This window comes from Uloborus diversus, unplaced genomic scaffold (genome assembly GCF_026930045.1).
Source record: "Uloborus diversus isolate 005 unplaced genomic scaffold, Udiv.v.3.1 scaffold_13, whole genome shotgun sequence".
Taxonomy (NCBI): Eukaryota; Metazoa; Arthropoda; class Arachnida; order Araneae; family Uloboridae; genus Uloborus; species Uloborus diversus.
The window spans coordinates 4523634-4538092 of NW_026557987.1; the positions used below are offsets into that span (position 1 = coordinate 4523634).

General features: G+C 35.0%; 1 protein-coding gene across 1 annotated transcript in view; it reads right to left on the bottom strand.

Moving 5' to 3' along the window:
- Nucleotides 1-14459, bottom strand: part of LOC129232628 (ATP-binding cassette sub-family A member 2-like) — a 209429-nt gene that overhangs the window by 39933 nt on the left and 155037 nt on the right. The window contains exons 32-35 of the mRNA XM_054866761.1: nucleotides 3591-3774; nucleotides 2573-2678; nucleotides 2374-2485; nucleotides 77-137 (exon numbers count right to left, since the gene is read on the bottom strand). Of these exons, the coding sequence (XP_054722736.1) occupies nucleotides 77-137; nucleotides 2374-2485; nucleotides 2573-2678; nucleotides 3591-3774 (463 nt within the window). The remainder of the gene's footprint in view (nucleotides 1-76; nucleotides 138-2373; nucleotides 2486-2572; nucleotides 2679-3590; nucleotides 3775-14459) is intronic.

Here is a 14459-nt window from a genome sequence, read left to right on the forward strand (position 1 = left end):
AAGAAAGTTAAGAGGAAGAAAACAAAACAAATTACTAAACTGGAAAAATTTCGTTAAAGTTTGTGAATGAACTTACATTTGGTCCTTAGACAATAAGTATGATGTATCTGTCATAGGATGATTAATGACTGTAATTCCTGAAAAATACAATGTTTTTTACATAAGACAATCGCTAACACAGGCACTGACAACACTGAAAAGTCTAAAACGTATGTAATCATAAAACATATTATTACTTAAACAGAATAGGAAAATTATCAAGAGTAGTTTATAAAATTTTGGCAAAAAACATACCTATTTTATTTGTCGATATCAATTCAAATACATTTCAAATATTAATTTACATTTTTTATTCAACTGTTTCTACTAAAATAAAACATGCATTCAAAAGCACATTGATTGTGCAACAGTGACTAATAATAAATCAATTTGTACTCTAATTCCTCTAATTTTTGCATTAAAATTACTCAGCACTGAATTATGTTACATACTTTTAGTCAAAAAGATTGTTTTCAAAGACTATCATTAAGAAAAATAACTAATGACAGTTCTAATTTGGTGTAGCTCTAAATAGCATCATGGTATGGCTAATGCTATCATAGCAATTTTCATCTTCTACTCCATGTCATAAATAAAAACTATCTACCACAAAATAAAATGAGGTACATTAAAAAGAAATAAAGCACATTCATTAAAAGTCATTATTTTAACATTCAAATTAAAAAGAAAAAAAAAACCTCAATGAATTGTAAATGAATAATTTCAAGCAATACACAAATAAAATAATGTTTTCATTTTAATACCATTTCATAACTTTCGTAATTGAATTGACAGCTGCAAAGCACAAGGCAAAAATAAAAAGGAATCCATAATTATCACATTAAAATCAACGAATTTCGGAAATATACTCGATCATTCAATCAACTTTTAATGGTTACTGGAATAACAATCTTGTCATACACTTGTGTGCTTAAACACACAAGAAAAAATTTAATCATTCTTAGATTTAATTTTGTTTGAAATATTTTTCAACTTGGATAATTACTTCTTTTTTCAGTCAGAAAACTGCCTGTACTTTTAGCAACTATTTTGTGAATCGTTAACTTAGCGGTTATCATTTGTAAAAAGAGCATTTAAAATGGGAAAGATTCCAAAGAATTCACTAAATACAATGCTTTACAGTCGAGTCCCGACTTACGCGAGGGATGCGTTCCAAGACACTTCGCGTAAGTTGGAATTTCGCGTTGTGGAAACGGGTATGCGTAAAAACTTTTATAAACATACCCATACGATTAAAGACACTTGTAAACACTACCTCAAACTGTTAAAAACCATTTCTTAACTATACATTACTGTTTCTAAAACAAAAAATTGAATTTTTATTTATTGTATTTAAAAAAAAAAAAAACGTTTTATTTAACATAAAAAACTATTACGATGCACAAAATCAATGATCAATGGGAAAGGAAGACGTAAAATAAACCACTACGGTACGTATATTATGTAGTAAGAAAAACAAATGCACTAGATAGTTGTTGAAACTTTCTCGTTTTCCTCCTATCTTCACAAACTTTAAATTAAACAGCGCTCTTAGGTGCAGGGGCGTAGCTAAGGGGTTTTGGGGACAAAACCCCCCCCCGAAAAGTTAGTCTCCAAAAAAAAAAAAGAGAGAAAAAGAAGAGAGAAGAGAAAGAAAAAAAAAAGAAAAGGAAAAAATTCCAAGCGATTATACATATATATGTATATATATATATATATATATATATATATATATATATATATATATATATATATATAAATATAAAAGAAGTAACCCCCCCCCCCCCGAAAGTCGGGTCCAGCTACGCCACTGCTTAGGTGTCATTATATTTCATCAACTTTCCCATATAGAATGAAAAAAATAAATGGAAAATGAGTAGTTATTTGTAAAGGCGATGTTTAGAATTGTACGGAGTGGAACTTCCGCCCTCAGCGATGCCAAAGGGATGAAGGTCCATTCACGAAAAAACCGCGATTCCCTTCGGAAATTTTTCATGTTGCGAGTGAAGAATCCGCGTTCGTAATAAAATTCTTTACCGGGGGGGGAGGGGGGGAATCGCGTTATAGCCATTTCGCGTAAGTCGGATCGCGTTGTAGCGGGAGTCGACTGTAGTTGGGAAAAAGAATTTAGGGGAATTCGCTTTTTGCTTATGTTCTAACTGTAGCAAGTATTTCAATTTAATTTTTCCTAACAGTTTAGAATAAAAGTTTAAGAATGAAAGGAGATTGGGAAGCAATCTTTGGGGATAGGTGAGTGGTTAAATTAAAAAAATAATGCTCATAACTTGCCAAAGTAAAATAAGAGACATTCTGAAGTAAAAAATTTGTTATTACCGTATGCAGATGGATTTCCCATGGATGGAGGAATATTTGACCTCAGAATTGCGTTATTTATGCTATTTACATATGTTGGCATACTGTGGTACCCTTTATTGTTGTACCACACCTAGATGGGAGGAAAATAAATGAATCAAATGGTCTTTTTGCAAGTTACATGACTTTTACAGGAAGTATGAAATTTGGTCAACCATACCTTAGCCACATTTCTCACGGCGACTTTTCGGAACAGAGGCGGAGCATTTTTTCCAAAGTTTTTCGGCACATACTCGCGAAGTAAACCGAAGGAAAAGGCTCCATATCTGAAAATAGGCGATACTTTTCAGTAATTAAATAATTAATTTATGACTTCATTACAATATTAAAAGTAGCATTGACATGTTTTTTCGAAATGATTCATTCATATCATAAGATCTAGCACCCCGAAAGGTACTGATTCAGAATGAAAATAGGATAGAGTTAATGTGCACCAGTCACCATTAGCGTACATGGACATACATCTTAGACCGGTGGGAATCAAACCCGGCGGCTCTCCAGTTATAACTCCAACGCCTTACGAATCAGGCCATCATGGCAACATGATTGGTACAGTACGAACACTGATGATACAAAAAAGGCAAACATCCGGTTAATAGGCGGAAATGGTAGCACCTATTAGTTCCCAAGAGTGGTAGTTTGTTCGTTAGAAATGCTTGCTTTTGCCTCTTTATTATTTAGACACAGTTTTGTAAAAATTTCAATTTGTTGACAACAATATTTTTTAAATCAAAACCATGCTCGATCTGTATCCTCACTACAAAAAGTACTTGATGTATTTTATTTACTACAAAATTTTGAGTTTACTATTTTTCACTTTTACTTTCCCGGACGAAATGAAAACATTTCATTTTCTTTTTGCTGTTTTCATAGAAACAAAAAAGAAAAAAAACTTAGATACAAATGAAAAATAATTTTTTGTCTCCCCTCATTTTCAACTTAGAGAATGCAATAAGTTATTAAGGACCTAGTAACATTTTAAAACACATGCATCAAGATCCCGCCGCTATTTTCCCTTCTTCCCGGCAAAATTCCTTCAGATAGAATCGCCTTAATTCGGTCGCTCGTCAGCTTCCACGTCTTCGGTGGTCAGACTGTAAAAGTTCTGCCCCCACCTTTATTAAGCCGTCATTTAAATGCCGTCCTCAAGAAAAACGAAAGAAAGTTACCACACTCACCTTCTCAGTCGGTACATTCCGGTGGTGTACAAAAAGTACTCGTGCTCGTTTTGTCCACTGATGTCGAGCAGAACGTCACTCGTAACCACTTTGAAAGAGGGGGGATCCATATAATACTCATCACATATGTATCCCGTTTTATCGTCCGAGCAGTGGCAACTGGGATAATATTTCATGGGCGATTCTGAAAAAGAAATGCATAATAGTATGGCCTTTATTTTTATACTAGTGATACCCGCACGGCTTTGCCCGTAATAGAAAAATCAAAAGGTCTTTTGGTTCGCCTGTATATTTACAAATAATGTATGGTGAATTTTCTCGCCAATTGGCTTGTACCCATGTTACAGTTCCACGTTATGATGATTTCGTATCTCGCCAATTGGCTTGTGCCCATGTTACGGTTCCACGTTATGATAATTTCGTATCTCGCCAATTGGCTTGTGCCCATGTTACGGTTCCACGTTATGATAATTTCGTATCTCGCCAATTGGCTTGTGCCCATGTTACGGTTCCACGTTATGATAATTTCGTAAAGTAGTCGTCCATCTTATGATAGTTTTGTTCTTAAAATTGGGTTAGAAAAAGAACCACATCGAATTTTTGAAAAATCGCTTCGAGGTGCACACCCCCATGCTATAAACTAACTTTGTGCCAAATTTCATGAAAATCGGCCGAACGGTCTAGGCGCTATGCGCGCCACAGACATCTTACAGACATCCTCTGGACAGAGAGACTTTCAGCTTTATTATTAGTAAAGATGAATCATGGATATTTCCATAAGTGAAAACCAAACAATCGGAATCATCACGAGTAAAGTCATTCAGTTTTATACGAAACTAGCGGTACCCACACGGCTTTGCCCGTAGTAGAAAAATTAAAAGGTCATTTGATTCGCCTGTATATTAACGAATAATGGATGATGCATTTCTCTCCAGTTTGCTATGTTCATTTGCTCGCCCATGTTACGGCTCCACGTTGTGATAATTTGCTCGGTAAAATTTTCCTAAAATTGGAATAGAAAAAGAACAATATCAAATTTTGGAAAAATCGCTTGGCCTGACAGCCTGGGCCCAAAGCGGGCTCGGGCTCTAGAACCGAAAATAGGTTTCGGGCTCGGGCCCAAGCACAGATATTCAATCGCCAATCTCCATACAAATTCAAAGCAAATAAACATCTTCTTACAGTGAGAAAATGAAAGGAACATCTAAATCAGCTCAATCAATGTCAAATATACCCCCCCCCCCAAAAAAAAACAAATAAATAAATAAATTAACGCTTATTTATAGTGTTTTTTTGCGATTACTATTGCAATATGTCATACAGTAATGCATTTGAAGTGGAGCATTTTAAGAAAATTTAGAAACTTCTCTCTGTTAATGAAGAACATTTGACGTAACATTTTTCATTAACAGAGAGATCATGTCAGACTGTAGAAGGCTCGGTTTTTGATACAAGAAAGTTTCCTTTGGGCTCGGATTTTTGTCCGAGACAATATCACTCGGGCTCGGTTGGGTTCGGGCTCTCAAAAAAGAGCCCGAACTCATCTCTAGTGCACACCCTCACGCTACAAACTAGTTTTGTACCAAATTTCATGAAAATCCACCAAAGGGTCTAGGCGCTATGCGCGTCACAGAGAGATATCTCAACAGAGATCCAGATATCCAGACAAACTTTGAGCTTTATTATTAGTAACTAGTGGTACCCGCACGGCTTCGCCCGTAATAGCAAATTAAAAGGTCTTTTGATTCGCCTGTATATTTACAAATGATGTGTAGTGAATTTTCTCGCCAATTGGCTTGTGCCCACGTTACGGTTCCACGTTATGATAATTTCGTATCTCGCCAATTGGCTTGTGCCCATGTTACGGTTCCACGTTATGATAATTTCGTAATTTATTCGTCCATCTTATGATATTTTTTTCTTAAAATTGGAATAGAAATTTTTTTCTTAAAATTGGAATAGAAAAAGAACAAAACCGAATTTTCGAAAAATTGCTTCGAGGTGCTCACTTCTATCCTATAAACTAACTTTGTGCCAAATTTCATGAAAATCGGCAGAACGGTCTAGGCACTATGCGCGTCACAGACATCCTACAGATATCCTACAGACATCCAGATATCCTCCGGACAGAGAGACTTTCAGCTTTATTATTAGTAAAGATAACGGCAATACCAATAAGAAATTATATTTTTTCACCAGCTTCTTTATTCACAAGCACTTCTTAAATATCAATTACAGTGAAACCTGTCTACAACGATACTGTCGGGACCTAAAAAAATATTGTAATAGACAGGTTATCGTTATAGACAGTATCGTTATACACAGGTTTCACTGTATTAGTTAATTAACCCGTTCGGTACAAACGACGCGTCTTTGCGTCAGCGCTAGGTGGTTCTTCTGATAGACATAGTATGTCAATCTAAGCGAAGATTTTTTATCATTATTTTTCATGTTGGATAACCTTTAGCTATTTGCATGTTTCATGTCATTGTTCCTTAACGAACGCTAAAATCCGTGACGTAACTAGTCTTGGAATAGAGAACGGTGTTATCTTTTAATAGTATATTCACCCTATATTATTTTTATCTCGTTGCTTACTACTTAATGATTTGTATAAAAACTGAGTGTTTACTTACGGCATTCGGCCGCATGTTATATCAGTAGGCATCCAGTAAACATCCTCCATCAAAGTTAAAGTTTGAATACGTACTTCCATGTTTTCGCCACTTGGTGGCGCCCTCGCCACGATCTCTCATGAGCGGGAAAGTTGTAGAAGGTTCCAGAAGCTGTTACATCGATCATACTTGGTACACGTAGACCAATGAGCGTTGAACACTTCGTTTTGAACTTCTGTTCTTAAGGGGAATCGCCGTTACGTTCAAGGCGATCGGGCAGTTGATCTCCGTCCAAGTATGTGATCTGTGAGTCATCAGAGCCATGTGAAGGCTTGTTTACAACCAGTTCGGAAGTTGTATCAACGTGAGTAAGGCATGGAAGGATAGTAGAATGTTCAGCCTACCTCCAAGTTGTCCATGTTGGTAGTATAAGATTTGAATTTCATCTAGTCATTTTTGCTCACTACTTGAAAGTTTTTACTCAAGGTTGTAAACAGGATTAGTATTAGGCAGCAAATGTAGGGTATGATATAGTGCAATATTTAAATATTTTTCCTGCTATTTTAGTGCAATAGTCTAAATACCCAATAGCCCAGTTCATTCTTGATTCTAACAAATGTTTTTAATTGTTTTATTTACATAACATTTTTGCCTCAATAAAGGCTTTTGTTGTCTTACATAATCGATTCTTTCTTGCAACTTTTGGCACAATTACACTCGCAATACGTGAGTATTCTTTTAACAATGCAACAAACGGCACGTGTAGTGTGTAGTGGGCGTTGCCCATGGCGTGACTACTTTGACGTCGATCCTTCTAGAACAAGTGACGTAACGTGCCCACGCTTCGGGCTTGGCCACTGAAGATCACGATCAGGTAGCATTGAAGTGAAGATATGCTAATGAGATTCGGAATATAAGCGAGGCTGTTATCAGTTGATCTTCGCTCTCACTTCTTGCACAGCCTAGAGGCGTCGGCTCATGTCAGGCAAGCCAACTTGATGTTTGTTCAGCAAGCTTAGGCTGTCAGCCTTTATCTTTAATTGAAGTAGTATGACGTTTGTCCATCGAAGACTTCGTTCCCCATGAACGATAGTCGGGTCAATTGATAATTACTTATTAGTCTAGGTCAACGGGGCATCTTTACTAATAATAAAGCTGAAAGTCTCTCTGTCCGGAGGATGTCTGGATGTCTGTAGGATGTCTATAGGATGTCTGTGACGCGCATAGCGCCTAAACCGTTCGGCCGATTTTCATGAAATTTGGCACAAAGTTAGTTTGCAGCATGGGGGTGTGCACCTCAAAGCGATTTTTCGAAAATTCAATGTAGTTTTTTTTTATTCCAATTTTAAGAAAAAAAACTATCATAAATTACGAAATTATCATAACGTGGAACCGTAACATGGGCACAAGCCAATTGGCGAGATACAAAATTATCATAACGTGGAACTGTAACGTCGGTAGAAGCCAATTGGCGAGAAAATTCACCATACATTATTTGTAAATATACAAGCGAACCAAAAGACCTTTAATTTTTCTATTACGGGCGAAGCCGTGCGGGTGCCACTAGTTTGCAATAAAGGTATACTTATTCTTATTTACTTTTGTTAAAGCCATATACTATGTTTTTATCTCTTAATAAATTAATTGATGTTTACTAAGCTATTTGTCTTCAATCATACTGATTCATGAACTCGAATTTCACACTCTGCTAAATGTATTACGTTGTTTGGGTAAGAGTTAGTTTTAATCATACCTTCCCATCCAACATCTTCAGAGACGAAAGACGCATCCATGCATTGTTACGGTAAGTAGTACGCCGCGAGCCTAACGACGCTTTTAAGCATTTTGGATTTGGAACGAAATGTTTACTATTAGATGGCGTTTACTTATCCATGTTCCGTTCAAATGATTGCCCTCCTGCATTAGTATTTCTCTGTCTGACGTCAGACTGGGGTCTGTCAAGTGTCTGTGATTTCTTGGATTCGTGAAAGAAAATATAAACATGTGCTCGCAAGTGAGAAGGGAAACGTATACTCATTTTGAAGTGGTTCTTTCTAGTTTCGGTTCATTTTTTATGGGATTGGAGGGGAGATATTCTAGCAAGGGGTTTTACATTTATGTTCATTTGGTAGCCGTGGTGAACACGTTTTATCTTTCCGAGGAGGAAATATCTTAATTTATGACTGATCCATCTATGGATCTTTTGGGTCACTTTGAAACAACTATAAATTATTTTTGTTGGAGTTCTTCATACAGTAGTTACTTCTGAAAATCATACGCTGATAAAGAAGGGAAAGAACTTGGACGGAGATGTGTAACTTGCTCAAAGCAGAATAAAAGACGTAACACTACGTATGAGTGTAAAATGCTCAATGCGCATTTATCTGTGCTTTGTATCATGCGGCTTTAAAATATTAATTGTTACAATATTCTTCAAGTATTTCATAATATTAAGCATAAATATTTTTCCTGTTTTGTAGAAAATATAGTTTAATTTTGGTACTTTTAGTTATTGTAAAAAACAATATATTTTGCATTTTTATTGTTAAATATCAATTATTTGTTGTGATTGAAATTTTGATATATTTTATCATATATTAAAAAATGGTTTTATTTCTGCTTAAAGTATACATTTTATCCATTATTATGTATGCGTACTTTCCGAAATTGCGTTTTAGGCTTAGCGGGAGAAATTGCCCCGGCCTGTGCTCAGTCCGTGTGTAACAGCTGCCATCCTGAGGGAGAGCTATCTTCTGCGGACTGCTGTCCTGAAGGGTTTAACTGGCTACTATTAGCTTTTAAAAATCCACTATTAAATATTTCATGCGATGTCTTAATTATTCATTTAGAATAATAAACTGTGGTAGAATATGAAGAAGTAACTTTATTTACAATGAAAGACAAGACAACGTAGGACAAAATTGGCCAAAAATAATTTCAGATGAGTTTTTAGACTACAAATAATCTTTTTATTTTTGACAAAGAGGAAGTCTTTACTAATAACAAAGCTGAAAGTCTCTTTGTCCGGATCTCTCTCTGTCAGGATCTCTGTTGACGCGCATAGCCTAGACCGTTCGGCCGATTTTCATGAAATTTGGCACAAAGTTAGTATGTAGCATGGCGGTGTGCACCTCGAAGCGATTTTTCGAAAATTCGATGTGGTTTTTTTTTCTATTCCAATTTTAAGAACAAAATTATTATAAGACGGATGAGTAAATTACGAAATTATCATAACGTGGAACCGTAACATGATCACAAGCAAACTGGCGAAATACGAAATTATCATAACGTGGAACCGTAACGTGGGCACAAGCCAATTGGCGAGAAAATTCACTACACATCATTTGTAAATATACGGGCGAACCCAAAAACCTTTTAATTTTTCGATTACGGGCAAAGCCGCGCGGGTACCACTAGTAATAAATAAAACCTATGGGCAACCAGCAATGTTTGAATGGCCTGGTGCTAGTTTTTCATAAACTCCCTTCTTCACACATAAAAGGGATAAATCCTTATACCCTCAAACATGTGCAAATTTTTTTTCTTTGTTTTTGCAAGTTTTGTACTGCACTTGAATGATTTTTCATCCTGTAATTAAATTGCTATCTTTCCATACTTGCTATTAGTTTCACACTCAACTTACTATTTTCTGCACAGCAGACAATACAAAGCAGACTACACAAAAATACAATACTACTTTTCCCAATTTTGTTTCTCGTTTAACGTGCTTCATTAGAAACAACCAATATTTCTTTCATTTCGCTCAATGAAAAAAAAAAAAAATTCAGGGAAGAAAAATACCAATATTAGCCGATTTGGAGACTGCAAACGCATTTTCCCTGGTATTAGGAGTTTTTTTTTTTGGAGGGGGGGTCATGTTTTATGGTTTATTTATTATATATTTTATTTTTCAATTAAGGAACCAAAACCAGAAATTACAAAAAAAAAAAAAAAAAAAAAGAAAAAAAAAGCAGAAATGTCAAAATTTTCAGAACTTAATCATGTTTTTTACTTTGTACTCTTGTTTATGTAACATTATTGAGCAAAAGCAGTAACCATTTAGTTTATGCATTCACTGTTTAGATATTAGTAAACCAATTGTTTTACTTAAACAAGTCACACGTGTTTAATGAAACTATTACCAAGTGTTTGTGACACTTCAAAATATCTCGAGATAAATAAGGTAATTCTAATTCATGTCTAAGTTTCTTTGGGGAAAGTTATTGTGCACATAATGCATCACAATCTTAAGGAAAAAAAACATTCAGTTGTTAGATTTACATCAATTTCCACTTCTCTGCTCTCTTAACCAGCCCTAACAACATTTTTGTAGGACAAAATTAGCAAAATTAATTGCAGATGAGTTTCTGGACTACAAAGAATATTTTTATTTACATAAGAAGAGGAAATCTTTACTAATAATAAAGCTGAAAAAGTCTGGATCTCTGTCTGTCTGGATCTCTGTGACGCGCATAGCGCCTAGACCGTTCGGTCGATTTTCATGAAATTTGGCACAAAGTTAGTTTGTAGGATAGAAGTGAGCACCTCGAAGCGATTTTTTGAAAATTCAATTTTGCTCTTTTGCTATTCCAATTTTAAGAAATTTTATCGAGCAAATTATCATAGCATGGACGAGTAAATTATCACAACGTGGTCGAGCAAATTATCACAAAATGGGCGATGAACATAGCAAATTGGCGAGAAATTCATCATCCATTATTTGTAAATATACAGGTGAACCAAATGACCTTTTAATTTTTCTACTACGGGCAAAGCAGAGCGGCTACCGCTAGTAATAAATAAAATCATTCGAATAAGGGCAACAAGCAATGTTTGAATAGCCTGGTATCTGTTTTTCATAAACTCCCTTCTTCACACATAAAAGAGGTACCCCTTGTACCAAGGGCGCCCATATGCAAAATTGTAAGGGGGGGGGGGGCTCAGATCTTTTCCTCATCGGTTAGGAGGATATTTTCTCCATGGAAACCGATTTCAGGAAACACTAGAGTCATTAAAATATGTCATTTTCAATAACTTATTCATTAATGGCCGGAGAATAAACGTTTTTACATTTTTGCAAAGAAAAAAGTACCAAAACAAAGGAAGTTTTAATTTCAAAGGGGGGGGGGGCTCGAGCCCCCCCTTGCCCCCTTATATGGGTGCCCTTGCCTTGTACCCCTTGAGACTGCAAGCGTGTTTTGCCTGATATAAGGAGAAACTTTTTAAATCACCTGACAGTTTCCTGATTGTTACCAGAAATTAAAACTTCCTGAGAATTCTCTGATTTCAAGGTTATGTTACGACTCTGCTATTGTTTACTACTGAAAAGTTTTGTGGTTTATAGATAGTTACGTTTTACAGATCAGCGCAAGGCAATATCCAGGAATTTGTTTCGGGAAGGACCCGGATTCGCACATTCCCCTAACACACACACATAGAGCATTTCCTGCTGAATGTGTTATTTTTTTTACTGATATAGCTCTCATGTTTTGTCTTGTTTTTTTGAATGCTCCCGCTGTTTTTATTTTAAATTTAGTTTCTTATTATTTTTTTATTCATCCTTGTAGTGGTAAAGATAATAGGAGAGTGGGATGTAAAGTATCCATAATTTCAGGGGGCCGGGGATTTCTCCCCCAAGAAAATTTTTGAAAACAGATATAAAAATCTGTACTTTGAAGCCTTATATGGGGGTAATTGAGACTACAAAAATATGAAGAAAAATAGGCAAAAAAAAACCTTTTAAAAGTTATGCATTCTTTTGCAAATCAAGATCAATCAAAATAAAAATTGCTTGTTCAACAAATCGTTGCCATTAATCGACAGAGAGGAAAAGCAAGGGAGGAGAAAAGAGAAACACATCCTTACTTGCTCATATCGGCTTCTAATATAATATAAAAATTTAATATAAAATTTTAATATAATAAAATATAATTAAAAGTAGTATATAGTAACCTTATAGTAAAAATTGTACAAAATAGTTCAAAAGAAATGGTGTAGAGATTAAGAGTAATATTCTGGCCATTTGAACAATTCATACATTATTTTCTTGATAAGAGACAAAATTGAAGTACTTTTCAAGGAATTTCAAAAACTTAAATAATTTTCGAAGATTCTAGAACAGTTGAAGTTATTTATAAAGCACTTCATTTGCACTTTCCAGGTGTTGATTGCACAGTCTTTCAAAATGATTATAACTTGGAAAGACACACCTGGTTTAAACTAAAAACAAATGATTAGTTAAATTTATTATGTTAAGTTATGAATTATTATGTTAAGTTAAAAATCATATAATGAAATATTTCTCAAAACAAACATTTTTTTTTCAATAACAAGTAGTGCAGAAAATGAAAGAGAGTCCATGGCTCGAAATCGATGTAGTGTAAGTTTTATAAGAGTTTTTTTTTTTTTGGGGGGGGGGAGCAAAAGTACAAAAATGACAAGGGGTCTGCCTTGGCCCTGAATTGAATTAGAAAAGAAAGCAGGAAGTCCTAATTCGTGTCTCAATTTCAAGTACAGTAGGTGCCGCTTAATGTAATCACTTTGGGACAAGTACAATTTGATAACAATAACCGACTGATAATAATAATAACCGAAAAGAATCCAGGAGACACAAAATAATGATTTTTTTTCCAATTACGGTGCATTTATTTTGGCAACCTCAAATTTAAACCACAATGACTCAACTAAACGCAGTTTTAAATTATAAATTATTAAATTGACAGAATGGAAATACCGGAATTATATAAAACGTTAAAGCTAAATTATTCAATTTTTAATCACATAGTAACAGGTAAAGTAAAATATGACCGTTTTCCCTGACATTCGTAAACCAGTTTCAAAGCACATTCGGCTTTTCTATCTTTTCCAGCATAGTTTTGCTTGTTGTTTAGATTTTAATTTAACTTCGCTTTGTTTTCAATCTCGACACAATTCTTTAGTTGTTTACAAAGTAATGGCAACAATGGAGGTCCTACATCAATGCCTGCAACATGTTCAGCGACTGAATTTTTTTAGGCGCAAAAGAAAGTTTTCTTAGGAGGAGTCTGTGTTTACTGGGGACGAACTTTCTGTAGCTTCATTCCTAGAAAAATTTTGAACTGCTATTGAAAACCACAAAAGCTACACAGAAAGTTAGTATCGTCAGGGTTTGCCTATGTATTTCTGTTAATTGAGGAACAAAAACGGGGAAAAAATTGAAAGTTTATGAAAAAGTGATAACAATAAACGAAGACGCCGATTACAATGTCCGACTTTTTTAATGTGTGTTAACATACAAGTGTTCCGGGACTTCGTGATTCTGATGACATTAAGCGAATGCTAACATTAACCATGATCACATTAAGCGGCGCCTACTGTACATGCTTTGTAGTTAATGAGAACTAGAATTGCTTTTTTCTGTATTAATTCAAGTAGTTCACTCATTTTAATACAGTCGACGCTCGATAAAACGACCATCTCCGTCCTAGAGAAAAAGGTCTTTATAACGAGTGGTCGTTATAAGAGGTATAATTAAAAAATATATACACGGTCATCATGCATGCCCCGCTGTTCCGAAAAAAAAATGGTACTTTTTCAAACATTCCAGTTAAATGCCCAAATTATTTTTATCATAGGATTTTTTTTAGAAAAATCGTGTGCAAAATATTATGACAGAATATTAAACAAATTTTAAAGTAGAAAATATAGGGAGGAAAATGTTACACACTTGCAAATCTACTACTACTACCACAACATTTTCTGAAGATAAAACCAGACAGATGTTTGCCGTTTTGACAGAAGTGATTTTTGCGAAACATCATTTTCTGTTTCAGATATAGGTGATAAATTGTGTTTTTCTTGCTTTTCAAAGAAGCATTTAAAAGTCCCTCGAGAACCCCAAATTTTAAAAACCACTAGATTCAAACACCAAACTACCAACACATCTGTCAACTCCCTTTTCTTAGGAACCTGGAAATTTCTCGATTTTTCCTCCCATTTTTTTTTTTTTTTTTTGTACTAGCTGCGATAAATGGTAATCTACGCGCACCCCCTCTCAAAGTTCGATTTGACATTGAAAACTTCAGGCAGATGTCCATAAACAATAATCAAAGTCATTTCAAGCTACAAATTTGTTTATTGGAAAGAACACCAGAAATAGCTTCCGCTGAATTCGGTCGCTGTATTGGATTAGACGATACAAAAAGGTCGTTATAATGAAAGCAAATTAACATAGAGTTCATAGGAACAAAGTTGGGACTTTTACCACTGGTCGTTA